We start from the raw sequence: 27,678 nt of genomic DNA, 5'->3' as shown, positions 1-27,678 counted from the left end.
TTTGTGTATTAGGGTTCCCCAGAGAAACAGAAAATATATGTATATATGTGTACACATGCACAGAGAGATTTAGTTTAAGGAATTGGCTCACGTGATTGCAGCGGCTTGGCCGGTCCCAAATCGGAAGAAATAGGTTGACAGGCTGGAGACTCAGGGTAGGGTTCTCCTGGCAGAATTCCTTCTTGCTTGGGAGAAGTCGATCTTTCTTCAAGCCTTCAACTGATTGGATGAAGCCCAGTCACATAATGGAGGGTAATCTGCTCTACTCAAAGTTCACTGATTTAAATGTTAATCTCATCCAAAAAAACACCTTCACAGAAACACCTGTCATAATTTTTGACCAAATCTTTGGGCACAGTGGCCTAGCCAAGTTGACACATAAAATTAACCATCACAATTTGCTTTTGATCTTGTTTAAGAAATAAAACATTACAGACATAGTCGGTAACCTACTTATACCTCTCAGTGGGCACCCTATTTAAAAGTGATAATTTTTTTTTTTTATAAACTCCTTTTTGTGATTTCAAACCCCTTTTAATCCCATTACCTAAATTCCAACTTCTGGTTCAATGTGAGGGTAAGAACTGAAGACATGGCCTCATATTTGCCATGGTGACATCTTCTTTCCAGGACCTTCTGGCCATAGGAAGTTGTACATGGGTTCTATAGAAAATTCCACTATGAGCCATTGTACCAAGGTGGATTCACTGGGAATCACTATGTTGAATACACACAGAACTTACATATTCAGATCACAGCATGTTTGGATGCTTCTATCCAAATAGTTTCATCTACTCTTACATGATCCATGACTGTTTTACTTGCTAGTTTATTGCAAGGATAAGTAAATGATGGATGTTGGGAAACTTGGAAAAAATAAGGGGTGTCAGACAAACTCAAGGTACAGTGCACTACCCTCCCACCCCCCAGCCAGTTTAATTATCATCTGGAACCTGCTGGATAAGAGGTCTGAGCTCTACACACTCCCGGATCCCTTCCAAAGCCTAGGACTCCATGACTGGTATTTGGAGTGATAGCATCCCTAACTCAAATTCTCTCTGATTTGCTGCTGTAGCTTATAGGCTCAGAGAGGCTGGGTCTTCCCCAAGGATACCAGGTACAGTGTAACCTACAGATACCTGCTCAGCTCGATAAGCCTTTAATCATGGAAAGAAAGCTCCTAAAGAAGGAAATGAAAAAGCTCCTGTAAGTATGATTGAGAATAAATTTTTGTTTATTACACTCGGCCTTCGGTGGGTTTCAGGTCATAGATGGTCTGGATATTGGCAGGAGGTGGGGGTGGGTAAAAATCTGAGGAAGAATCTATTCCTGCACTACAGGAGAAAGCCAGATGATCTAGTCTCTGCCTCCTGCCTGAGAAGTCTCACATGTGGTGCAAAGCAGGATGCTGACTCTCTTGGGAGGATGTTTCTGCCAGGATCGTGCATATGTGCCTATCAGAGGCATCCCCATTCTAGAGCCTAACAGCTGAGCCCCCAGCCCAGGGGGCTCATTGACATGACATCCCCATTCTAGAGCCTAACAGCTGAGCCCCCATCCTGCCTGTACTGGCCAGGATGTGCCTTTAAAAGGGCCCTGTTGGTAAAAGATATAGGAAAGATTTCTGCAAAATGTACCCAAGGGCCCAGCATTTCAATTGCAGCTTTTGCCGCTGGTATTGTTAGTCTTACCGACTAAATAATTCATCTCCTTTCTCTTGACATCTGAACTTTTTTTAAAAAAAAATAAAAACCAAACAAAATGTCAAGTTTTCCCCTGGAAAAAAAAAATTTTCTCCTGTGGTAGCTTTTCTGTGACTTGGTACTTTTTTAAGAGGTTGGTGAAAATCACAGAGCACATAAAAAGGGGGGAAAAGGCTATTCTATTTCTTATATGTTATAGGCACAACAATAATATCCTTTTGATCAAAGACCTTCTCACAGTCCCCATCAAATGTCTTTTCTCTGCCTACTATGGTAATTATTTTTAAACAAGTCCTTAAGAAATCCTGGAATAAAAAACATATGACTTTACACATATTTACATGTATGTGTTTGGAGGCCAATATAATATAATAAAAAAAATTGTTATCAGAAATGTCAATTCCTCCATGTAGAATTGGAATTTCAAAACTGATATAAGTATAATTTTATAACCAAAGAATACAGTTAGGCTACTTTAAATAGAGTATCTTGGAATTAGAAAGCAAAACTTGAGAATTTTTATCAATTTTAGCTTAATGACTCAGAAGAGCTTTTGGGAACCAGACACAAACTTACTCCCCCCGGCCCCCTCCGCCCTGGCAGTGGCTTGCCCAAAGTGCATGGTAAAGACCTTGAAAACAGAACCAGCCTTAGGTCCAAGTGTGGGTCTGTGCAGATGGACCCTGGGGACCCAGAATCCTTTTTCCTTCATCGGGTCCCTCTTCCTCTTCCTGTCTGTCCTCCTGCCAGGGCCGCTAGGAAAGTATTGTACAAGACACACTGAAGTAGAATTCCTGGTTTGTTTTTATGCATAACTCCTCCTCGGGGTATTTGCATTCTAATGGGGGAAAAAAGGCCTTCGGGCAAGAGAACACATCCGTACAGAACATCATATAGTTGGAATTTTTCAACTTTGGACATTCTGAGTTTAACATGGGCAGCAAGGGACTCTTTGTTTTATTTATTTATTTATTTTTAAGATTTTATTTATTTATTTGACAGATAGAGAGACAGTGAGAGAGGGAACACAAGCAGGGGGAGTGGGAGAGGGAGAGGCAGGCTTCCCTGCGAGCAGGGAGCCAGATGGGGGAGCAGTGAGCCGATGCGGGGCTGGATCCCAGGACCCTGGGATCATGACCTGAGCCAAAGGCAGACGATCAATGACTGAGCCACTCAGGCGCCCCACCGAGGGAATCTTTGTTTTAAACAGTGGGTCTCAATCCTTTTGGTTTTGGGAAATCGTTTCTGCATGTGGGAATGTGTCACGCCCCCCACCCCCCGGCGTTCCTATCAATTCTGTTCCTATGTGAATATTTATTTTCAGATAAATGTGATTGAAGTTCTTAGTGGTTAGACGTTTTAAAATCTATACATTGCAGGATTGCTATTTAAATCAAAATGAGTATCAGTTGAGCTACCAGAGGCACCAGTGACTTTGTATTTTGGTGGAGGAGGGAGGGACTGGGAAGAATGCTCTTCTGCAGACAGAGCTCCCCTCTCATTCCCAATGGTTCAATGCTGCTCTCTTGCTTTTAAGGGGAGATTATATTGGCATCAGACTTCGGGAAAATGAATTTGACCCAAAAGGAAGAAGGCAACTCACCTTTCTAGATGATATGGTAAAGAAAGGCATGCCAATGCAAGTCACATTTGTGTTATTTGTGTTCAGGGGTCGGAACAAGGATCTAATGTAGATCATGAACAAGGCTAATCTCGATCCTCCCAGAATGTCCTCTTCCTCATCTTCTCATCCTAGGGCCCTCCACATGGCCTTTTCGACTCATTACACTGAAAGCAAAAAGAATGAGAAAAAATAAGTCATGAGACTTTTGCTATTTGCTCTTTCTCTCCCAGAAAAGATTAAAAAGCAAATGAGTGAAAGGTTAAATGTTAGATACATGATGTTAAAAATTTTTTTTGACAAAATGACTTATGTATTTCTCTAATATAATAACGTTTTCTTTTGTTTTTTACCATTTGCATTCATAGAGAAAACCACAGAATGAATGAACAATCCTAAAATCTTTCCTCATTATTCATGTTGAAACTCAGATTCACGTTATGTAATGGAAGTTCACTTCACAGAAATTAAGGAAGAAATTATATAAAGATCTAATTCAAAACAAATGAGTAAACCCTCAGCGTTTTTTATGCTTACCTGTTTACTCCTCTTGCACTTAGAAGGAAGAAAGTCTCTCTCCCCGCCCCTCCCCCTGCCTGACGTCCCTGGAGCCGTATAAGCAGTTCAGCCTTGGGGTTCTAAAGTGCTTCCCTGTGCACGTTAAATGGAGAAATTAAATCAATTAAATAAATGCTTCTCAAGCTTTAATGAGGTCTTAGTGCAAGGCCCTTTTGATTCGGGAGGTTTGGGTGGGGCTGGGAATTTGCATTTGTGATGAGCAAATAGGAGATGCCAAGGTGGCTGGTCCACACACCAACCTTTGGATTAGGTTTCAACCACTGATCATGGTTCTTTTTTGTTGTTGTTCACTTTCTAGTTTGGTTTAGTTGCTGAAAGAAATAAGTACAGTTGACCCTTGAATAACACGAATTTCAACTGTGTGGGTCCACTTATACACGGAATTTTTTTTATACAGTACAGTACTGCAAATGTATTTTATCTTAGGATTTTCTTTTTTTCTTTTTAAATGGTTGGTGTTTTATTTCTTTAAGGTTTTATTTATTTATTTGACAGAGAGAGAGAGACAGTGCGAGAGGGAACACAAGCAGGGGGACTGGGAAAGGGAGAAGCAGGCTTCCCGCGGAGCAGGGATCCCGATGTGGGGCTCGATCCCAGGACTCTGGGATCGTGACCTGAGCCGAAGGCAGACGCTTAATGACTGAGCCACCCAGGCGCCCCATCTTATGATTTTCTTAATAACATTTTCTTTCCTCTAGCTTACTTTATTATAAAAATGCAATATATAATATATATAACATATAAAATATGTGTTAATCGACAGTTTATGTTATTGGCAAGGCTTCCAGTGAACAGCAGGCTATTAGTAGTTAAGTTTGGGGGGAGTCAAAAGTTATAAAAGGATTTTAGACTGCAGGAATTGGTGCTTCTAACCCCTGGGCGTTCAAGGGTCAACTGCACATTGTTTAGACAGTGTTAGAACCTTAGAACCCATCTAAAACCCCCAAAACAAAACCAACCTTCCCTTTTCTGGAGGTGGGGAGAGAGTGGAGAGAAAAGGAAAATTTTGACAGGGACAAGGTGAATATGCTTAGAAATTACCAGAAAGATGGTCAATAGCATAGGAATAAACATTCGAATCGGTCCTCAGCTTTTTACTGTGTACAGGACTCTTAGCAAGCCACTCAGTTGGAATCTACCTCCAGTCCTTTGCTCACCCTGGCCCCTCCACCCAGGATGTCCTTCTTCACCTATAGAATTCTCCTCGTCCTGTTCTTCACGCCCCAGTTCCGCTGGGACCTCCCCTCAGAAGCCTCCTAATCTCCCCCTGACTCTCCTGTGCTCCTGGGAGTGCATTTCTGATGTTCGCTCACAGAATTGAAAATCATTCTCTGTGGCCCTCTTCCCCCACCTTCACTCTTTTCTATTAAAATTTGAGGAAACTGAGGCCCTGAGAACATCAGTTGCTTACCCAAGGATATACCGTGAGTTGTGGCAATATCTAGATTTAAATCTAGATTCCCTGATTCCTAGTTTCTTTTTTTTTTTAAGATTTTATTTATTTATTTATTTGAGAGAGAGAGAGAGAGAGCATGACTGGGGGGAGGGGACAGAGTGAGAGGGAGAAGCAGACTCCCCACTGAGCAGGGAGCCTGACGTGGGACTCGATCCCAGGACCCCGAGATCATGACCTGAGCTGAAAGCAGACACTGAACCGACTGAGCCACCCAGGTGCCCCCCTATCCCTAGTTTCTTTCCAAGAATCCATCCTTTCTTTTCCTGTCACCGTGAATCAAAAATTAAAAAACAGCCCTAGTGAGAGGAAAACGTAATGACTGAAGATCTCTAAATAATCTGTCTGAGCATCAGGTTACTGGACATAGAAGATGGTCCTCACATTGTGGACATGACAAAATAATAGCCTAGGCTTAACAATGCCATTGTCATTGGGTCCAGGGGGTGCTCCAGGCAATGTCCAAGCCCCTCCCTTTGCTGTCTCTGCCTCCTGCTTCCAGGCACACTATGACTTGGCCATCAATGTTGCTTTGCAATGGCTGGATCACTCAGAAGACTTAACTTGGCTGGAGTGGGAAAAAGTGTGAGTTGAAATAGTATTTTTTCCTTCTTCTTTTTTAAATGTATGACTATGAGTAGCGATAGAGAAAGCTTCTGTCTGGCATCTTCCACCATGAGGCACTCTGATTTGAAAACGCTGCAGGGTGAGTATCCCTCGCCAGCTAGATACCTGAAGAAACCCCGCAGTTGTCAACATAGACAAGTTTACATACTTTGCAACTCTGCTGATTGATTTCTGTCAGATGATCTTTCTCACACATAATGTTGTGTCTTAGAAATATAACTGTGCTTTATTGTGCATGTGTCGTGATTTTTTAAAATGGTCAATTCTGTGGGTAAAGGCTGCGGTTGTTTTCAAAGGACTATCAAACACAATTTCTGAAGCATTTAACTAGATAGATCCCTGAGCTGAGCTATTTGAACTACAGCTGTTCGAATCCTTTCCAGGATTATCAGCATGTTCATGTGTGCCAGGCAGACTCACTCAGTTGGTAAGAATAAGGAACTAATGAGACCAGGATTTAATAGCTTCTTCCAGAGGCCAGCTATTTTTTCTGTTCCATTGCCTTAGAACACATACCTTGTCCTGGATAGCTATATCAATTAGGGTTTAGTTGTAATAAGCAGAAAGTCCAGCTTGAACAGACTTAAACACACCGCCAAATGGGAGGGGAGTAGGAATTTATTAACTTTATTTGAAAAGTCCAGGGGTAGGTTTACATTAGGCATGGCTTGATTCAAAACTCAAATCATGTCATCAGGATTTACTTCTAGACTATTTCCTCTGGGTGGACATTCTTCTTTTTTTTGAGAGAGAGAGAGAGAGAGAGGGCATGTGTGAGCAGGGTGAGGGGCAGAGGGAGAGAGAGAGAGAGAGAATCCCAAGCAGGCTCCACACTCAGCACAGAGCCAGCCCAACATGGGCCTTGATCTCAGGACCCCGAGAAATCAAGAGTCAGGTGCTTAACTGGTTGAGCTGCCCAGCGGTGGACATTATTCTTAATTTTAGCCCATTTTATCACAATATTCAGTCCATAGGAAAATAGATTAAGAAAGAAGTCACAGAATTGTGTCTCAATTGTGTCTCAGCCCCTGACTTGTCCAGAGGTTGAGGGTGAGAGGAATGGAATACTCTGACCAGCTTAGTCCACAGTGTATTTTCCACCCGTGGAATCTAGGGGTGTTTGTGGCTTCCCTAGAAGCAGATAGGCTTACAGTGGGTAAGGCAGTTCTCCCCAGCAAGAAGGGAGAGTTCTGCCACAAGAAGGGGAAGAGGATACAGGTTGGCAAAACCATAATTGTCCACCATAGTGGCCAGTGTTTGAGAGCTGTGAAAACATAGACAGAAGGCAAATTCACCACCATTGTTAGAAGATTCAGAATTCAAAGTATGTACTTTACTGATGGCAGACTGATCACCTCAGTTTTGTAAATAAGTGCATAACACATGGCCATTGGAGATTAATTATGGATTATTATTATTATAAGCTTACCAGGTGTCAAAAAGAACAAAAATAAACCTTCCACTGTTATTTTTTCATATTCCCCCTTAGGAAAATGCCATTTCATGACAGACCTGTTTATCCAAACCGGAAAGAAAGAGAAGCAATGATTTTATCATCTTATGCTGGAATCCTAATGGTAAGGAAAAGAACACTATTTGAATATATGGAGATTTTATATTTATTATGTGCATTTTTATATTAATGCATATTTATTTTATTTTTCAACCGATCTTTCTGAATGCTTAGGATTTACTAATATTAAATGTTTCAGTTTTAAAGATATAGTAAAAAGTCTTTGACTTCTATATGGTATTGTGAAAACATTTATTTAAAAAGCAAACAGCCAGAATGAAAGACATATATAATTAGATACTGTAGACTCTGATCTATCCATTTATTCAGAAGTTATTTATTTAGTGCCCATGCTATCCAGGCATGATACTAGACATAGCGGAGCTGTAATTGCTTTGTTTTGTAATGTAAGAAAAACCATGATATGATGATGCATTTGTTGGTGCTATTGTTTTGGGTTTTTTTTAACAGAACAGTATCCCAATTGAGGAAGTCTTTAAAATGTATGGAGCTGATTCTTCTACCAGTTCTGGGGCTACTAAGGTAGGGGTGATCCGACACTATCAATAAAAGGGATTTTTAGAGAAAATTTATTTTATAAATTTATAATGTATTTTTAACATTTTCAACCGCATGAAACAACAGTTTTTTTATCAAAATGTACAAAACCGGATGTAACCATATCTTACCCGGATAACAACTCTTTGTAAAATGATTTCCTTACGTGAGGGCTCTGGCAGTAATAACAACAAGTATTTTGCGTCAGACTGAGTAGAGGCAACAAATACGGCACCAGGCTGATGGTCTAGATTCTGCCTCTGTCTCAGGCGAACAGAATTTCTCACCTACACATTTTGTAATGTAGGTTTGGCAAGTCCGGGGGTTCCTATTATTGCATGATGTACTAGAACATTTAGCACTAGGAGAAGATCTGCAAGGTTCAATCTCATGATAAATTTTGTAGTTCGTTACTACCACTCTTCTCCTTCACATGAGAGTCCTTTGAATCACAGCAGTAGAAGAAGCAACTATCAGAAGTCCAGTGACCTGAGCTCTGACACCACTTCCACGGAGCCCTAGGTCCCTGTCCTTCTTTGAGTTTCCATATACCGATCTAAAAATATTTTTTTGAATATTCTGAATGATCTTTATAGCCAGTTCAATTTTTGCTCTTTATGGACGTAGGCACATTTAGTAAACATTAAATACAAGCTGGCATTTAGAGGTGAACTACCGATTGGTTTACCTTTAGATACCTCTAGAAAAGGGAAGAGACAGGGCGGGTAGTGCAGAAGGGGTGTGCAGGGAGGGAAGAGAGAGAATCCATACCCTTATACCCAGCTTTCTGCTCACACTGTCACTTCCGATGCCCCACCCGGACTTGGCAGGAAGGCCAGGGCAGGGGCAGGGCTATGACCACAGAAATGCCTGCCCCCCCTTGTTCTTTTACCCATGGACAATACAGCGAACAGTGGGGTCATATAAAATCAAGAGCTCACCAGGTCCAGCTTAAGAGTCAAGCATTTACTAAGAAGTGTTATAACTTGGAATCTGACTGTCCCATCACCTTAATCCCTATGTAAGCTGGCTCTCGTCCTAAGACTCAAGGTCCCTTGATCACAGAGAACATCAGCACCTTTCCTCTGATCACCCTAGTTTCAACCTCATTCATTCAATATAATTTATGTACAAGGGGTATAATGGTGAACAAGTCAGACAAGATAGCTTTTCTCGTGGGTCTCCCTTCCAGACTGCCCTCTTTTCCCCTTTCCCCAACCCACCCCCCAATATATACACATAAATAGCAACACCTTCTGGTTCAGCCACTGTGTTTTTCCACATCTTCTGGTGCCTGGGGATGGCTAGGGCAGGCATCAGGCCCTGACTGGTTGGCCTCAACTCACATGGTCAAAGGGCAAATACGGAAAATCACATCCTGGAGGGGATGGCCCTATGAACCCTTCCAGTCTTGGTTGGGTTATCAATCAAGAAGATTTGCAAACATGGTTGCCCAAGTAGCTCAGGCCATGTAACCAAGTAGCCAGGTTCATTTTAAAGGGCCAGACTAGGAAGCCATGCTGTTTAGAGGTGGGCTGGCCAATTTCTATCTATCCACCCCATCTTTCACTTATTCAGTAAAGAGACTTTATTCAGCACATTCTCTGTTTGGTTATGCACAGTCTCTGTCCTCACATCGCTGACCAAAATCAAAAAGCCCAGATGTGCACATGGACTACACAATGACCAGCTCGAAAGGGAAATAGATAATATCCTCATGGAGGGAGCTTTCCTTCAAACACCTGCATTTGTATATTGTTACAGGATATGACTGTCAGCTCCTTTATTGATTCGTAACTGGAAGGCAGCTTGGGGTAAGGGTTCAGCATGAGGATTCTGAAGCCAGGCTGCCTGGGTTTGAACCAACTTTGAGCAGAGGAATCCTGGGCAAGTCTTCTAAATTCATCATCCTTGATTTTATCATAAAAACAGGGACTAGAAAATGGGATTATTGTGGGAAATGAGGTGAATCAGTACCAGTAAAGCCCTTAGTGCTTGGCACATGGTAACCTCAAGACAATAACTATAGTTAAGGTTCTGGTACTTGGGATTTGAATACCTGATTTTCCTCTATATTCCTGTAAATCAAGGTTTTTCAACATTTCAGTCCAGATAATTCTTTGTTGTGTGTGTAGGGGTGGAGCCGGGGGGCTGTCTTATGCATTGTGGGATGTTTATCAGCATCGCTGGCCTCCACCTTTTAGATGCCAATAGCTTCCCCCCGGTGTGACAACCAAAAACGTCTCTCAACTTTGCCAAATGTCCCTTAAGAAGCAAAACCACAGCTGGTTGAGAACTACTGCTCTAAATAATTAAATAGCTCATCAAGCATCCTTATATATTATTAACATAATATAAGCTTTGCCTATTTTAGACACTGAATTATCACAAAGGGTACAATACCATTTGAGCTACAAATACAGAGTCTAAGGATCACCTACCCTTGCGGACCTCACAAGATCCTCCAGCTTCAAGAATGCCAGCCCAGGCCTTTCTATTGCGGCTATATATCAGTTCAATTCAGGGACCTCCTCCACATCTTAAACAAGAAATTAGTAGAACCTCTCTATGGAAATGTAGCATTTCAAAGATTAAATTGTAAGAGCTATTTTAAAACAGTCTTTCGAGGTTTAACATAATTTCAAAAAAATTGTTCGAAAGAAGTTATTGACAAAGATTCTTCTCTAATGGCTGCATATATCTGAATAAACTTTGATTCCTTTAGATAACATGTCTCCTAAGCAACAGCTAAAATCCTCTCTAAGCAAGAGCTTAAAGCCCTGTAGAATACTAATTAGATTATGGAAAAGTTCCGGCCACTAGAATTGGAGGCATGATATAATACGGGTTGTGCATAGGCTTGAGGGCTTTCTTCAGGAGTATTTGCTGCCACCTGGTGACAGAAAGGCATCACGGGTCCACTGTCGTTCACCAATTCTATAATCCTCAGGTTCTACTCCTGAGAGGGAGCTGCTATTTGACGACAGGGAGCCATTTTTCTGCTGAAGACCTTGGACCTATAGAGAAAAAAGTCAACTAAGGGTTTCACACAAATGACGGTATTTACGATTAGCTTCAGATAAATATAAAATCGCCTACTCAATTTCAAGCTGAAGAAAAAGGAGCATAAATCTGCCCTCAACACAGCAAGCGAGCAATAGAAATTTTCTTCAGTTCCATTTGTCAGAGAAAGAGGGAAAAAGGAAAGGGAAGCAGAGAGAGTAAAAATTAGTGTAACCGAGAGAGGAGGAAGACAAGGAGAGGTGGCTGGAGACCATCAGAACCTCTACTCCTTCTCTCTTTCTGCAGCCACACCCCAGAGTCTGAGGGGCCATCATTTAACTCCATCCTGAGTCCAAAACAGGTTCTGCAGAGGCAGACAGATCGGTGTTCCGTCCCAGCTCTGCCACTTCCTAGCTGTGTGGCCTTGGATAAGTTACCTAATTTCTCTGATTCCCAATTTCCCTATGTGTAAATATGCATGATTACACTTCCAAACTATACTAGGTCCTTCTGAGCATTCACACATATCAGGTGCATGATGCTGGCGTGGGGTGGGGAGCCTTCAACATTAAGTGTTTTTATTTCCAAACCCACCCCCGCTCCTGTTTCCCATCCACAGGAGTCCATCGACTTTGCAGCAGGCACATCTTCCCACCTCACACCCTTCTGCAGCCCCAGCCTCTAGGCGCTTACTACAATAATCTGCCAAGTGTTTTCTCTTCTTGGAGGATGCTGATCCAGCCTGAAGTGTACAGAAGTGAAAAAGCATTTTCATGATAAGGAGAGGGACCTATTAGGTTTAAACAAAAGCTCAATATTGGCAGATCTTCATGAAGGGAGATGGAAAACCATGCTTTCGATATCCATTATGTCCAAATGAATACTTATGGTATATGTTTAAAGTATAAAACCCAAGCAAACAACAAATCCACCAAGGGGATGAAATGGAACAGTATCAACCGTTTGGGAGCTCTCCGTGCATCCTCTCCAGCCCCTACCCTTCTTGTTGCTCCACATTTCTACTATCTGGAATCATGGGTTTATAATTTTCTTGTCTTTCTTTCGAGTTTTACCACATATGCATGTCTCACCCATATATTGTTTAGTTTTGCATGTTCTTTGAACTTGATAGAAGTCATATAAAAAGCAGTCTTTATAAGTGAAGCAAACATTTTATTCCATGGCTTTCTTTTGTCATTCAACACTATGGTGCACAAATTCATCCCTATGGTTACACATAGTTTATTTTCACTGCACATAGCATTCCGCTGTAGGAGTATGCCACAATTTCTTTATATATTCTTCCGTTTTAGACATTTGGATAATTTCTGTTATATGTTTCTTTATGTCCAGTAAAAGAGTTTCTGTGTGGCCTATGCCTAGGCATGAAACTGCCACATCATTACATCATAGATGCCATGCACATCCCATCAGATACATGTGCATCTCCAACTCTGCATAAAGCCAAATTGTTTTCCAAAATGGTCATACCAATGTACACTTCCACCTGCAATGAGCTTATCTGGCTGCTACCAACACTTGCTATTTTCAGGCTTCTTAAGTTTGTCAGTCTGTTAGGTGGCCGTGATCTTCACATTCCTCTGATTACCAATGAACAACTATTTTTATGTTCTTCTTCTGTGAAGTGCCTGCTAAAAATCTTCTATTTTTTTTTTTTTTGGTTGGGTCATTTTTCTTTCTTCTTCTTGTTTTTTTAAATTCACACAGAGCCTCAATTTTTAGAAAAGCTGCTATAGGATATAATCAGTCAAGTCCTAGATTTTCCAGTACTCTTCCTATTTGAAATTTGCCTTCTCTCTTTACTAATATTAAAATGTTTAGAAAATATGATGTTGCACCATCCCAAACACACTTGAAAAACTTATTGGACAGTACAAGCTGTCTTTCTGGACCACGTGCCCTGCTTTTGCTTTGGAAAATATGGTATTCATGAGCATATGTTCAATTGCTTTGACATCTAGAATCAGAAATTCTCTACCTTCTGGCTCAGTGATACCAAATGACATTTTAATAAGTTACTGCTCAGGCTGAAAGGCAGATGAAGATTACTGGCTATACTCTTCATCCTTGGGGCGCCTGGGTGGATTCATCAGTTAGGCATCTGCCTTTAGCTCAGGTCATGATCCCGGGGTCCTGGCTCCCTGCTCAGCAGAGAGTCTGCTTCTCGCTCTCCCTCTGCCCCTCTCCCCACTCATGCGCGCTCTCTCTCTCTCAAATAAAAAAAGGAATCTATACTCTTCATCTCTTGATGATGTATCCAGGTCGTTTCTTGTGCAAGTTCCTATATGACATCCCCCATCTTCTTCTCTCTCTCTTCCCACCTCCAGTTAGAAGAAATTTTTGTTGAATGGCTTTGGATATAATTGAGCACTTAATAAGAATATGAATGAAGAAATAACAATTGTAATAATACTTCTATATTGACACAATGATGATATTAGTAAATAGCTCTAAGGTAAAAAAAGAATGTATGATCAATTCTCGGTTTAGGATTTTATTTTCATCCTACTTTGAGAGTAATTTCTCATATAAGCCACACAGGAAGCCATAGGAACTTCTTGCATGAGCCATCAGATTATCAGGACTCATAGAATATTTGAACTGGAAGTGATCTTTAAAATCATCAGGTTCTATCTTCCCCAGTGGATAAGGAACTAGAGCATCTATAAATATAAAGCTTGAATCTCCCTCAGTGAGAAAGCAGGAAATGATTGATCTTTTAGAGGGGTATTAATTACTTCAGGCCTCCTGGCTCGGATTAGTTATTAGTTATTTGATTAGTTATTTCCAAGCAGGATCTTGTAAAGGAAATGGTGGCCAAGTTGTTGCCATGGGTTATTCTACACAATAAAGAGAGATGACGATGATTATAACAAATATAATAATTATTATTATCAAAAAATAATAATTATTATTATCATTAATTTTAAAGCCAATATATTGTGCTATGTGCCAGGCACTATTCTAAGTACTTTACATATGCTAACTTTAATTCCTGCCACAACCCTATAAGTTCATTACCAGTATTATTATTATCACATGAAGAAACAGGCACAGAGGAGTTAGGTGACATGCCCCAGGTCACACATCTTGTAGATAGTTGGTGCAGCCTGCACTCACATACAGCCTGTTTGACCCTAAAGTGTATGCTGTTAACTACTATTGCTTGGCTAGAATGCTAGTCGTTCAACTAGTCAATGACACCTGGGGGCCTCCTATGTACTAGGCATTCTCTAAGGCACTGTAGAGAAAAGGTTAAATTCGCTAACTGGGCTCCCTGTTTCCACACTCCAACCCGTTCTCCACATGGCAGCCAGAGCAATCTTTTTAAAAACTGAAGTCAGACCTCATCACACTGGAGCTTAAAAATACCGCAATGGCTTCCACTGAGTCCTGGAATAACGTACAGCTCCGTACCGTGGCCCACAAGGATCCAGATTATCTGGCGCCTGCCTGCCTCCTTCCCAGCCCCATCTAGAATTTCCCCTTTCTCCCTATGCTCTAGCCACCCTGGCTTCCTTTCTGTGTCTGGAAACACAGGTTATTCCAAGAAGACCTTCTCGTTCCCCCTGCCTGGAACATTCCTCTCCAGCTTGTCCCCTAACCGGCGGCCGCTCATTCTAGAAAGCTCAGCTGAAGAAGCACTGCTTCTTTCTAGAGGCTTTCTCTGGCCATCTGCAGCGGTGGCTGTCCAGTCACTTGCTAGTACATCATCTTGGTTTGTTTATTAAATTCATCACGGTGGATGATTTACTGTTTGCGTTTCCTCGCTTGGCTCCAGAAGGGCAGGAGCCTTGTCTGTCTTAGTGACCACAGCTCCTGACACAGGGCCTGGCCCATGGTAGGTGCTCACTGAGAACTTGTTGAAGGAAGGAAGGAATGAGGAGACAGTCCTAACCTTGAAGAAGCTTCCAGTGCAGCAGGCAGTGGGTTATAACTAACTACAACACTGGGCTTGCTCTATGTGAGTGCATGCTTTGAGTTTCCAGACGAGTGAGTCAGTAATTCTGCCTTAGGGTAAGGTGGGGGCGCGGGGTGCCAGTGCAGGAGAGTGGGGGTGGGAAGACACGGGGCAGATGTCTCAGAAAAGGTGATACGTGAGCTACATCTCAAAGGAAAAGTAGGAGCCTCTAGGCAGAAAAGGAGCAAATGGTTATCCCAGGTAAAAGGCAACAATATGCAGAGCATCAGTGTGTGAAAATGCATCCTGGGCAAAGAGGACCAAGAGTGGGCGCAAAAGACAAAGTACGAACGTGCATGCCGTGTGAAACGTGAGGCTCCCCAGCAGGTGCTTGGTGCTGTCTAAGAACTGTGGGCTGGTTCAACAGACCAAGCGCTACACCTAGCAGGTGTTAAAAAGAGGACTGTTTTCCTTCCAGGTTCCCCGAGCTCCACCTCTCCGCCTCTCCCTGCATCCCTTTGCCATGTTAACAGCACCCAAAGCAGCAGAATACGCCCGCAAACAGAGTAAGCCTCTTTCCTTCCACCTGCTTAGGGGAAATTTAAGTAAACCTAAAAGTTAAACTCACAAAGTAAGGCCAAAGTTGTTACGGTAATAAGATTCCTCTGTCCAGTTGAATAAAGAGGAAACAAACCAGAAGGATTCATGACTTAATTTCCCTTCATTATGGGAATCAGGGAAGTCTTACTTCTCAGACCCTTTAGTGACAGGAGCAAGGCATTCTAGAAGGGAAGGATCTAAACCTGTGGGTGGACTCATTTAAAAAAAAAAAAAAGGTTTTCATACAGTTACAGTGACCACATGTGTCTCTAGGTGTCAAGTTAAGAAGGGGACCAACAAATAAAAATGTCACGAGCAGCTCTGCAAGGGAAGCAAATGCCACAGCGTGGAAATCATCAAAAAATGTATCTTTGGACACCCAGCCAAAGAACAAAGTAGGTCGAAAAATATAAATTGGACCAAATGGATCCCAAGGGTTTGGGGAGTACTCTACTGATATTGTGGTTAAAAGTCCAGGCTTTGGAGTTAGATACTGTGGGTCTGAATCTAAATGAAGCCACTACGGGGTGCCTGGGTGGCTCAGTCGGTTAAGCATCTGCCTTCGGCTCAGGTCATGATGTCAGGGTCGTGGGATCCAGTCCTGCATCGGGCTCCCTGCTCTGCAGGGAACCTGATTCTCCCTCTTGTCCCTGCTCCTGGCCTCTCTCTGTCACTATCACTGTCTCTGTCTCTCAAATAAATAGATAGATAAAATTTAAATGAAGCCACTACGTACCAGCTGTGTGACTTCAGGCAGGCTACGTAACCTCTCTGTGCCTCAGTTTCCACTTCTACAAAGTGAGAAAAATAAGGGTTCCTCCTCTCCAGGTTGTCGGGTTAAATAACTGGGATTCTGCATGTTAAGAGATTAGATGTGTGTTTGGTGCAGAGTAAACCCTAAATAAATACGGACCATGATATTTGGGAAATACTATTCACAAGTTAATCAGCTGTTATTCTTTGATTCAACTAAGTGTGTTGAGGAGAGTTATATGAATGTCTGTGTCCTAAAGGTTTCTCTTCTCGGTCCCTTTCTCACTAATGAAATTTTATCTTTGCCTGCTTTGCATCTCTGCTGCTCCCGCCCTGTCCATCTGATTCCTGGGACATTTATGCTGCAGAATTCAGAGAATGGTCTGAGATGCACAGGGCTAGAAACAAAGGAGAAAGGCGGGAGAGTTCTCGGCCCTTCCAGCCCTCGGCTCTCTACTGTAACGCGCAAAGTGAAAAGGAAATTTAAAAAGACATCAGGAGACCAAGTTAGTGAACATAATAAAAGCTGAGAGGGGAGAGAATCAGATAAGCGGTACAGCTGGTGGCTGGGATATTTTAGGACTTTGTTGAATGAGAGACTGTGGACCAGCTGCAGGGTTGTAAGGTAGGAAAGGGAAATTGGGAATTTCGAAACTTGGTACACTGGGTTATGAACTGCATTTGCTTTAAGAAACACAAGTGAAAATTAAACACAAGTGAAAATTAAAATTTCTTATTATCTAGTTTGGTTGCTGTACTGTGCATCTTTTAATGTGAATCTCTGAATAGACTGGACCACATCAGGCCCAGGATTCATTCAGGTTTTAGAGGCAAACAATCGACTGGTGAGAAATATAACCTCATCATAGCAAATGCTTTAGGAACAACCTGAATTCTTTGGTCACATTAGGGTTTTAATAAGTGTTATTCTAGTAACATAACAACACCACTATTGGGAAATCTTTACTATGTTGAGTTTTCTTTTAAAGATATTTGCTATAGGGTGCCCGGTGGCTCAGTTGGTTAAGTGACTGCCTTCGGCTCAGGTCATGATCCTGGAGTCCCGGGATTGAGTCCCGCATCAGGCTCCCTGCTCATCAGGGAGTCTGCTTCTCCCTCTGACCCTCCGCCCTCTCATGCTCTCTGTCTCTCATTTTCTCTCTCGCAAATAAATAAAATCTTTAAAAAAAATTTTTTTTAAAAAGATATTTGCTATTTTATTAGTGAGATTTGAAGACTTAACTTTTCTAGAAACGTATCTGTTACTGAAGAACTGTTTGAAGTAAGATGAGGTGTTTTTTTTTTTTAACATGAGTTTGGATATAGCAAGTTTTAGATAATAAAACAGAACAATAGGAGAAAAAAGTAACTCCAGAAATAACACACAGGCAGACACGCACACGCATGCGCACGCACGCGCACACACACTGATATCTAGACTTTAAACTTAATCATGAAAAAAATACATCTCTGATACAGAGGTTCTTAGACCCCCTGAGGCCCATCTATGCATCCTATGTACTGAAAATCCAGCTCTCAAGATGACTCATTGGTATGTTTGTTTTGAAAATATAATTTCATTTCCTGTATATTTCCTTCCCTAACCATTGAACATTGCTGGCTTCTTGATGGAAGCAGATCTTTTATTTCCTTATTATTTCCCACATGTATATAAAGTGCTTTGCAAGCCGTGGCTATTCAGTAATTATTGTTGATAAGTGAATTGGCAATAACTACATGGTCCTGAATGTTCTCAAAACACTGTGCTCTGTCTAAACTGATTGAGAAGTTCCTTTCTAGGGACCAGCCATTTCTATAGGTTGATTAATGCCTGTAAGCCTAGGATGTCCAAACAATAAGTGCCCATTTTGCAGTAGGGATAGGTCTTGAGATAAATCCTTTCCATAAAGTCCTCTTCTTGAAAATCAAACAGCAGAAAACACATCTATGATTTTTGTTCATTCTTTACCATTTGTGTACTTTAGCATCTTTTCCAACTTCTGAGTAATGTACTTTTTAAATTAGCTTAAAACATTATCATAGTAATACATGTTTATGGTAAAAATTTCAAACAATACAGAAAATATAAACTGAAAACAAAAGAATTCCCCCTTCCCCACAGCTCTGTCGTATTCCTCAGAAATAACCACTGTTAATATTTCTTGTGCTATTCAAATATTTGCTGTACATGTACATATAAATATACATACATGTGTCCTACTGATTTGTTAGAAATTAATGAAAAATCTTTTTGTTAAATGTATGGAAAAGGCATGCCTGGGTGGCTCAGTTGGTTAAGTGTCCAACTCTTGGTTTCAGCTCAGGTCATGGTCTTATGGGTCATGAGATCGAGCCCCACGTCGGGCTCCATGCTCAGTGGGGAGCCTGCTTGAAGATTCTCTTTCTCTGTCCCTCCCCCTATTTGCACACTCACACTTGCTCTTTCTCTAAAATAAATAAATCTTCTATTTTATTTTTATCTTTTTAAAGATTTTATTTATTTATTTATTTATTTATTTATTTATTTATTTGAGAGAGAGAGAGAACAAGGAGGAGTGGAAGGAGGGGCAGAGGCAGAGGGAGAGGGAGAACCCAACTCCTCACTGAGCAGGGAGTCCCATGTGGGGCTCGACTCAGGACCCTGGGATCATGACCTGAGCTGAAGGCAGATGCTTAACCGACTGAACCACCCAGGAGCCCCTAAATAAATCTTTTTTAAAAAGTTTGGAAAATAGGGCACCTGGGTGACTCAGTCAGTTAAGCATCTGCCTTCGGCTCAGGTCATGATCCCAGGGTCCTGGGATCGAGTTCTGCGTCGGGCTCCCTGCTCAGTGGGAAGCCTGCTTCTCCCTCTCCCACTCCCCCTGCTTGTGTCCCCTCTCGCTGTGTCTCTCTCTGTCGAATAAATAAATAAAATCTTTAAAAAAAAAAGTTTGGAAAATATACTTTCACAGTTTATTGCTTGAAAAAGTTTTTCATTTTATATATTTCAGCTTCTGAGTCTTTTCCTTACCCATATGTTTTATGGATATTGTATCATGTCTTTTAGCTGGTAAACAACTTTTTTCAACCTCAAGATAAAACAATGCCTCTTTCAGAATTTTCTATTTACTTCCAGCCACAGAATTGCTTCATAAAGTAAGGGAAAGGAAGAAATTTTTTTTTAAATAATCCAGGTATTTGGTGAAATAGTTTTAAGGATTTCTTTTATACTGTAATGATACTAGCAATCCATTTATTAGTCAAAATGAATATGAGCAACACCATATCCTAGGAAAGTGTAGATACTGAGCACATTACCAGGAAATGGATTCTGATTGGGCAGGACCATACCAAGGAGCTAGAAAACAGGTACCCTGGTGATAAAGAGTGTGGACTCTGGAGTCACACAGCCCAGAGTTGACTCTTGGTTCTCCCATTTAATAACTGGCATGAATTGTTAAGTGAATCTCTCTGCTTCCGTTTCTCAACTATAAAGAAAAGATTCTAACAGTACCTATCTCATAAGGTTGTTACAAGGACTAAATGAGCTCACATATATGGAACGGCTTAGAAAAGTGCCAGGACCATGGCTAGCAAAAACTCAGGTGCCCCCGTGACTACTCCTGCCCCTGACAAAGTCACAGTGTCGTGCGCCGGAGCAAGACAGAGGGGCAGGGCAATTTGAGGGATTCTGGTTTCCAGTTCCACCGGCAAGGAATTTAGAGACTGCCACTCATCCTAGTAAGTAAAAAGCTGAACAGGCTGAGAAAACAACTCCTCTTGGATCTGTAAGACAGGGGAGGTCAAAGGGCAAACCAAGTTTGGAGAGACAGACAGGCGGATATAGGGAGTTAGGGTTTACCGGAGCAGAGACTCACAAGTGGAAGCTGCCAGGAATACATGCTGGAGTAGGAAATTCTTAACCACAATTTGCAAATCACAGGAACCTCAGTGCAGACAACTCGGAGGGTTAAAAACTCCAGGGGGACCCAGTCATAGCAGGGTACCCACAGTTTTGTGAGATTTACCTGCAGGAGCTCTGCCAGATTCTCACAGTAAATACTGGAGAAAATTCCGTTCATGTTTCCAGCAGTGGGGGGGGTGGGGGGGGCAGGGGAGGGGTAGGAGTGGAGGTGGGAGGTGGGAGAGGAATCATTTTTATTTATTTTTTTAAAGATTTTATTTATTTATTTGACAGAGAGAGAGAGAGAGTACAAGCAGGGTAGCATCAGGGAAAGGGAGAAGCAGGTTCCCCCTGAGCAGAGAGCCCGATGACGTGGGGCTCCATCCCAGGACCCCGGGATCATGACCTGAGCTGAAAGCAGACGCTTAACCCACTGAGCCACACAGGCGCCCCGAGGAATCATCTTTAAATACAACAGAGCACTCTGTTCTTAACTAAGCCTACCCTGAGTGGCAACTAGTTAACTGTAGCCTACCTGTTGACATTTTATCATAGCCCAACTGACCTAGAAGAAGGGAAATACCCACTCCAGTCAGCTCTGGTCATCTGGTCCCAGCTAGAGGAGAGGAAAAACTGAGAAACACTTGCAAAGTCCAAAGTCCAGAGGCGCAGGTTCACCAAAGACTGAGATCTAATCATAGGACTACAGAACCCTTCCCATCCCCCCTCGCCACCCCACACCACATCACTAAAAACCTATTTAGAGAGTTCATTTTACCCAGGACATCATGTCTAGCTATCAAGAAAGAATTACAAGGTATACTAAAATGCATAAAACATAAAAATGTAAAGAAACAGAGCAAGCATTACAAACAGACATGGCAGGGATGTTGGCACTATCAGTCCAGGAATTTGAAACAAATCTGATTTAATACGCTAAGAGCTCTAATGGATAAAGTAGACAGCATGCAAGAATAGATGGGCAATATAAGCAGAGGGAAGGAAATCCAAACTGTTAACCACAGAATCCAGGTGGTGGGCACATGTATCTTCATTGTACAAATATTTCACCTTTTCTGTATGAAAATTTTCACATAATAAAATTATGAAGGAGAAAAGAAAAAAGAAATTGTCAGAGTGGATCAAAACACAAGACCTGATTATACGTCGTCTATAAGACACCCATTTCAAATATAAAGACACATATAGATTAAAGGTAAATGGATAGACAAAATAAATCACATCAGCCCTAATCAAAAACAAGAAAAAGCTATATTAATTTCTGACAGTGCTGACTTCAAAGCAAGGAAAATTATCAGGGATAAAGAAAGACATTTGATAAAAGGGTCAATTCTCCGAGAAGACATACAAACCTTGACCCGTGTGCACCAGACAACAGAGCATAAAACTACATGAGGTAAAAATGGGTAGGGCTGCAAGGAGAAATCGCTGGCTCCGCTTTCATAGCTGGAGACTTCAGCACCCCTCCATCAGAAATGGAGGGAGGGTGATTCAAGTTTAAATTCAAAGCAATATATAACATTTTAAAATAATATGGCATAAGCACAATACACAACTTCTCAGGGGCAAAAAGAAATGATTTGCTTTGGATATAATTTGTCAAAACAAGTATAACTTTTATTATTTGTGTTTCAATTTGGAAATAATTTTAAGATTTTATTTATTTATTTGACAGAGAGAGACATAGTGAGAGAGGGAGCACAAGCAGGGGGAGTGGGAGAGGGAGGAGCAGACTTCCCATGGAGCAGGGAGCCCGATGTGGGGCTCGATCCCAGGACCCTGGGATCATGACCTGAGCTGAAGGCAGACACCTAACGACTGAGCCACCCAGGTGCCCCTCAATTTGGAAATAATTTTGAGTTTAGAGGAAAGTTGCAAGAATAGCACAAAGAGCCTTCATACACCGTTTACTCAGAATCACCAATTGTTAGCATTTTGTTCCATTGGCATCACCTTTTTTTTGCCTCTGTCTCTCTGTCTCTCTTTCTCTCTGTATATAGATAAAAAAAAATTTTTCTGAGCCATCCAAGTTACACCTGCCCTATCACTATACCCCTATATACTTCAGTGTGTATTTCCTGAGAACAAAGTCATTTCTTAAATAACCTTAGTATAATGATCAACTTCAGAAAATCTAACATTGGTACTTTTATTTGATCTATCATCTATATACCAATTTTTTCAAGTGACCCAATAATGTCCTTTGCTAAACATTTTTCTTTCTGTACAGGATTCAGTGTGGGATCATATACTGCATTTAGTTGAGAAATATAACTCAATTACCAAACCTCAGAACAATTCCACGGAAGTTCTTTTGTACCTACATGTATTATAATCCATCTTTGTCAGTAACTTAGTATTTGATACTAGACCTTAACTCCCTATAGACTGAAAGCTAATGTCTGTGTGCATGTTAAATTGATGGGTTTGATACCAAAATCTTTTTTTTTTTTTTTATCCTGCAGGTCACTTAGAAACTTGGAATTGCACCATGGAAGTTCATAATAAAGTCTCTGGGAGAGGAAAAGAAACATCATCTTAACACTGCAACTCTTGCCAGCACATTTTTCCTTACAGTTAGCTTGTGGTGCAAAGTTTATGGAAGTGTTACTTTGGATGTTGGGCTTTCTTCTCTTAGACTCCTACTGTGTGGCTATATTGTGTTGTTGTTGTTTTTTTAAGTGTATATCCTATGCTACTTCATTGTAACTGGAAGACTGCTAGCTGGAGAATTTGGGGAATATGTCGTATTTTTTATGTGAGAGCAGACGGGCTTTGCAGCACATTTCCCAGATGTTTAGCACTGAATCTTGCAGAGCGCTGGAGTCGGAGGCAGTTTCCCAAAGTTTCGATCCAAAATAAAATGAATCTGTCATTCATTGCCCTTACTATGTCCTCACATGGAAACATTTAAAATCATTTCAATAAACCATTAAAGGAAACAGAAGTGCAGGCTTTCTTTCAGTAAATATAATGACTATTAAGAAAAAAAAATGTGGGGCGCCTGGGTGGCTCAGTTGATTAAGCAACTGCCTTCGGCTCGGGTCGTGATCCTGGAGTCCCGGGATCGAGTCCCGCATCGGGCTCCCTGCTCAGCGGGGAGTCTGCTTCTCCCTCTGATCCTCCTCCCTCTCATGCTCTCTGTCTCTCATTCTCTCTCAAATAAATAAATAAAATCTTAAAGAAAAAAAAAGGTGGTAGTCTTTCAGCACTTTCCAAAATGCTGATTAGGCAGGTGGTTTGGCGTGTAAATACCCGTGCTATCAATTTGACCAAAGGAATGTGAGTGCAGATTACACCTCTCTTAAGGTTTTGCTGGGCCACCTGTCTGCGGAACAAGTGTCTTTAACAAGTGCAAAAACAAGTGTTTGGTTTGTTGGCTTTCACAGGAAATGGTGGTGCACCCGATGTGGTGTTGTGGTTGGGGACACCGATGACGCCTTTTCCACATGGGTTTGGTTATGACCGTAACTGAGGCTTACCAGGAGGCCTGCAGCACTAGGAGGGAGGCAGGGGATGTATCAGTGACTTGTGACTTGACCCTGGGTATGCTGTCTAGCATCACAGGACTTTGCCCAGCTTCCTTGCGTCTGGCTCTGCTGGTTGGGAGGGAACATGTTTTTCTTTCTGGTTACTGCTGCCTGTCCTTCTGACAGGTACACATCTGCTTCATATGCTGCCCGAGGCCTTTCACAAATGGCATCATGGACACTTAGTGGCTGGATACCCTTTCAGGGCCCTCCGTGGGTCCCAAGCCACGAAGGTGTTTGACTCCATCTTTCTACATACGCGCGGATGACAAAGAAGAGCTGGGGACCGAAGGCCTCCCGCAGCCCTGCATAGCTGAGGGGTGCTTTGCCATCAGAGGGCGGTCACAGTGGAGAAAGCTCCTCAGGCCTTCACTTGGGTTCTGTGAAACAGTGACCTCCAGGAAGGGAAAACTCAGGCAAATCATGATGCTGGTTTTGAAAACAAAAAGCAACCCTAGAAGACGGTTTTGGGGAGAGAGGGGGATGGGAGGATCCTGTATGTGTTCCTGCTCTCAGACTGTCTCACAGAGTCTCGGGGAATCCCTTTATTTCTAGTCCAAGGAGAAGCGTTTAATCTCAAAACAAAATTGACTTATTTTCAAAATTTGCTGCTTTTCACCAGCAGCTCCGAGTTATGCATTTACAAATTGAGTTTATTTTTCATCTCCTGAAAGTACTATATATTTATGGTCGAAAATTAAGGCAATCTAAAACAACAAAAAGGAGAAATAAAAACATAAAACAGGGACCTGTAATCTTGCCATTTATGGATAACCGTGACTGACGTTTCAGTGTATACGTCCACAGTTCTAATCTTTTTTTTCCCCCTACATAAACATATACAAAATACTTTTAGCAAAACCATATCATACTGAGGAGGTAATTTAGAAAATGTAATTCTCTTTCAATTGGAGGATTTTTTTGTCACCTTTAGCACTTCAAGTCCTTCTGGAACTCAGAGGATTGTCACGAGTCTCCCCAGATGGAACCACCAACCCCATCTCAGCAGTTTCCATAGGCAAACGCACAAAGTGCTGGGCATGTAATGTATTTCTAGAGAGCTGCATAGGATGAGAAGTGCGCCCTTTGTCTCCAAGGTCATAATGGCTCTGCTGACCTCAATTCCTTTCACTGGAGCTAGTGAGGAGAACTCGAAAATGCCAGAGAGAATGAGAGCCCCCTGCCCCATGATCCCAAATGAAAAAACGAGAGAGAACATAGAAATCCCCTCACGCACTACCCCCAGGCCCCTTTTGTGTAGTTCTTGCCAACACAGCAGCCCTCCTGCTATATATTCCGGCTGCCACTCTTGTCCCCATCACACTGGACGCTGATCATCCGCTGACAACAACCATGGGGAAGGTGAGCCACCCGAGGGGCCATGCCGCGTCTGTTGAGTATCTCCTGTGTTTGGAGGTCCTTCCTCGCTGACGTCTGGCTGTCCCCTTGTTCCCACCCCACCCCCCGCAGATCACCTTCTACGAGGACCGCGGCTTCCAGGGCCGCCGCTACGAGTGCAGCAGTGACCACCCGAACCTGCAGCCCTACTTCAGCCGCTGCAACTCCATCCGCGTGGACAGCGGCTGCTGGATGCTCTACGAGCGCCCCAACTACCAGGGCCACCAGTACTTCCTGCGGCGCGGGGACTACCCCGACTACCAGCAGTGGCTGGGCTTCAGCGACTCCATCCGCTCCTGCCGGGCCATTCCTTACGTGAGTCTTGCCTCCACCCAGACTGATGGGAAAGCATCACTGATCCGTGGAAGTAAATTCCTGTTGGTCAAAGTCAGTTTGTTTCAATTCAGGACTAGTGTTCACAGTAAGGACAGCAATGCCTGATTCTCAAGCATTAAAAAAAAAAAAAATTGTGAGTAGGCTAATGAATCACTGTAACCTCTTTTTTTTCCGCCCTTATTTAAGGACAAGATTGTTTTTAGGGCATAAGAAATCACAACATAGCCTCTGCAGTTACATTTGGTAGCATCTAACTGATTCCTACTTTCTAAATAAAAATCACCATGTTCAGAAAAGAAAAAAAGAAAAGCCTATCTAGGTCATTATTTTTTAATAATGGGAACACTTAACAGACCACGGGAGAACAAGATAAGTGTAAGGATCTAGAAACTAGAACAATATGTCTCAGCTCCTTAGGGGCTCCCTGGTTCCCAGGAGTCATTATCAACTAGTTTCTTATGAGGGTCAGAGACAGATCATTAATTAGGATTTCATGGGACATGGTCCTCATGAAAGTGCTGCTTAATGTTTTTTAAACATGTTGAGTTTGTGTTTCTGCTTGCTGGTGACACCAAATTGTGTGGTATGACAAGCAGATTCAAGAAGTGAAACCAAAAGTAGGCTAGAGAAATTTGCAGATGCAAAAAGACATACAAATAAAACAGGAATTTCTTTGAGGCAAGAACCTCAAATGGTTCAAGTGATTTGGCAAAATGTCAGACATGTGGACTCAGAGTAAATACGAATTATTGTAAATTATGCATGAAGAGTGACTTAAAAACAAGCTTGTTAGGACTCTGTTATGTGTAGCCATAATGGAAAAGAGAGTTAAATTCCTCTCTGCAGACTCACTAAATACGGTTGTGACCAATGGCTTCCTACAAAGGAATCCCTTTGGTTCCCTTTATTTCAATGTTTGTTTCTTCCACAAGATCAGGTCAGTTTTATTTTTAATATTCCTCCTATTTGTTAGACCAACAATGGGGGGAGAAGACACGCATCTGGCAGGAAGATTTGAAAACCATGCTTCACGAAGATGCAGGATTACTAAGTCACTTTTACTGAGATCAGAGATGCACACCACTGATTTTTCTTCTTTTGTTTATTGTCACAACAGACCAGCTCCCACAGGATAAGGCTGTATGAGAGAGATGACTACGGGGGCCTGGTGTCTGAGCTCACCGAGGACTGCTCCTGTATCCACGATCGCTTCCGGCTCAATGAGCTCCGCTCCCTCCACGTGCTGGAGGGCTGCTGGGTCCTCTATGAGCTGCCCAGCTACCGGGGGCGACAGTACCTGCTGAGGCCAGGGGACTACAGGCGCTACCACGACTGGGGGGCCATGGATGCCAGAGTGGGTTCTCTGAGACGGGTCATCGATTTATACTAGGCTGTGTGTTTCTTGTTATGATCCACATCAAAATGCAATAAATATACAAATTGTGCTCCAGGCACTAAGTGACTCTCGTTTATCTTTAAATAATCACTGAATTCTAATAAATGGTGACCCCTGGCAACTTATCTGACCCTGAAAGTCAGGTGTTTTGAATGTCTACTTACTTCCTGTTGGTCAGGCAACAGGATTCCTGAAGCCCCCACTCATGTCATGGGAAGGAGGGAGAAGCGCCGCATCTGCTTCTACAACCCACAATCTGAGAAAGAGAGGAAAGGCAAATGGAAGGAAAAACTATTAGACCCTACATAAAGTAGAAAACATAGAACGAGTTGAGGTTGGGATACCTAAGACAAGGGATTGCCAGAAAGATTAAGGCAGATGAAGTCTCAGATTAGTCAAGAAAAGCTGAGTGAAGAGAGGGGTTTTAAGCAGAATTCCCAAGGTAGAGAAGGTCAAACGTGCTTGATGAGTTCAGCAGGTAAGAAAAGTGTTAAAGTAAGGGTTAAAGGGCCTGAGTTGTTATCTTACTTCTGCTAATTACTACTAATGTGTCCAACTTGGACTAGTTTTTAGGGACTTGCCCAGTTTTAGCACCAAAAGTCGTACACCCTGGAAAGCCCCTCTGTCTCAGGTAAACCAGGATAGTTGGTTCCCCTTCTTACTGGGTTTATCTCTTTGATCAAGTCATTTCTTATCCTCTCTGTGCCTAAGTTACCTTATTGAAGACTATAGGTGGATGAGAAATTCCTGCTTCACTAAATCCCCAGATAATTGTAATG

At 42.1% G+C, this 27,678-nt stretch overlaps 2 protein-coding genes across 2 annotated transcripts; both read left to right on the top strand.

The window, feature by feature from the left end:
- The first annotated feature begins 245 nt into the window (after positions 1-245).
- On the top strand, positions 246-22,830 carry CUNH2orf80 (chromosome unknown C2orf80 homolog). The gene is made up of 8 exons (XM_064585838.1): positions 246-252; positions 1,157-1,206; positions 5,859-5,941; positions 7,473-7,560; positions 7,968-8,039; positions 15,458-15,545; positions 15,853-15,974; positions 22,705-22,830. Exons 1-8 carry the CDS (start codon positions 246-248, stop codon positions 22,711-22,713), a joined length of 519 nt encoding a protein of 172 aa, XP_064441908.1. The 3' UTR covers positions 22,714-22,830.
- A 2,173-nt stretch (positions 22,831-25,003) lies between these two features.
- Positions 25,004-26,924, top strand: LOC123838330 (gamma-crystallin A). The gene is made up of 3 exons (XM_045867354.2): positions 25,004-25,131; positions 25,240-25,482; positions 26,621-26,924. Exons 1-3 carry the CDS (start codon positions 25,123-25,125, stop codon positions 26,891-26,893), a joined length of 525 nt encoding a protein of 174 aa, XP_045723310.1. The 5' UTR covers positions 25,004-25,122; the 3' UTR covers positions 26,894-26,924.
- Positions 26,925-27,678: the final 754 nt, after the last annotated feature.

Source organism: Mirounga angustirostris, unplaced genomic scaffold (assembly GCF_029215605.1).
Source record: "Mirounga angustirostris isolate CCGP_5_RB_7025 unplaced genomic scaffold, mMirAng1.0.hap1 SCAF_3, whole genome shotgun sequence".
NCBI classification, from domain to species: Eukaryota; Metazoa; Chordata; class Mammalia; order Carnivora; family Phocidae; genus Mirounga; species Mirounga angustirostris.
This window is presented reverse-complemented; position numbering and strand designations above follow the sequence as displayed.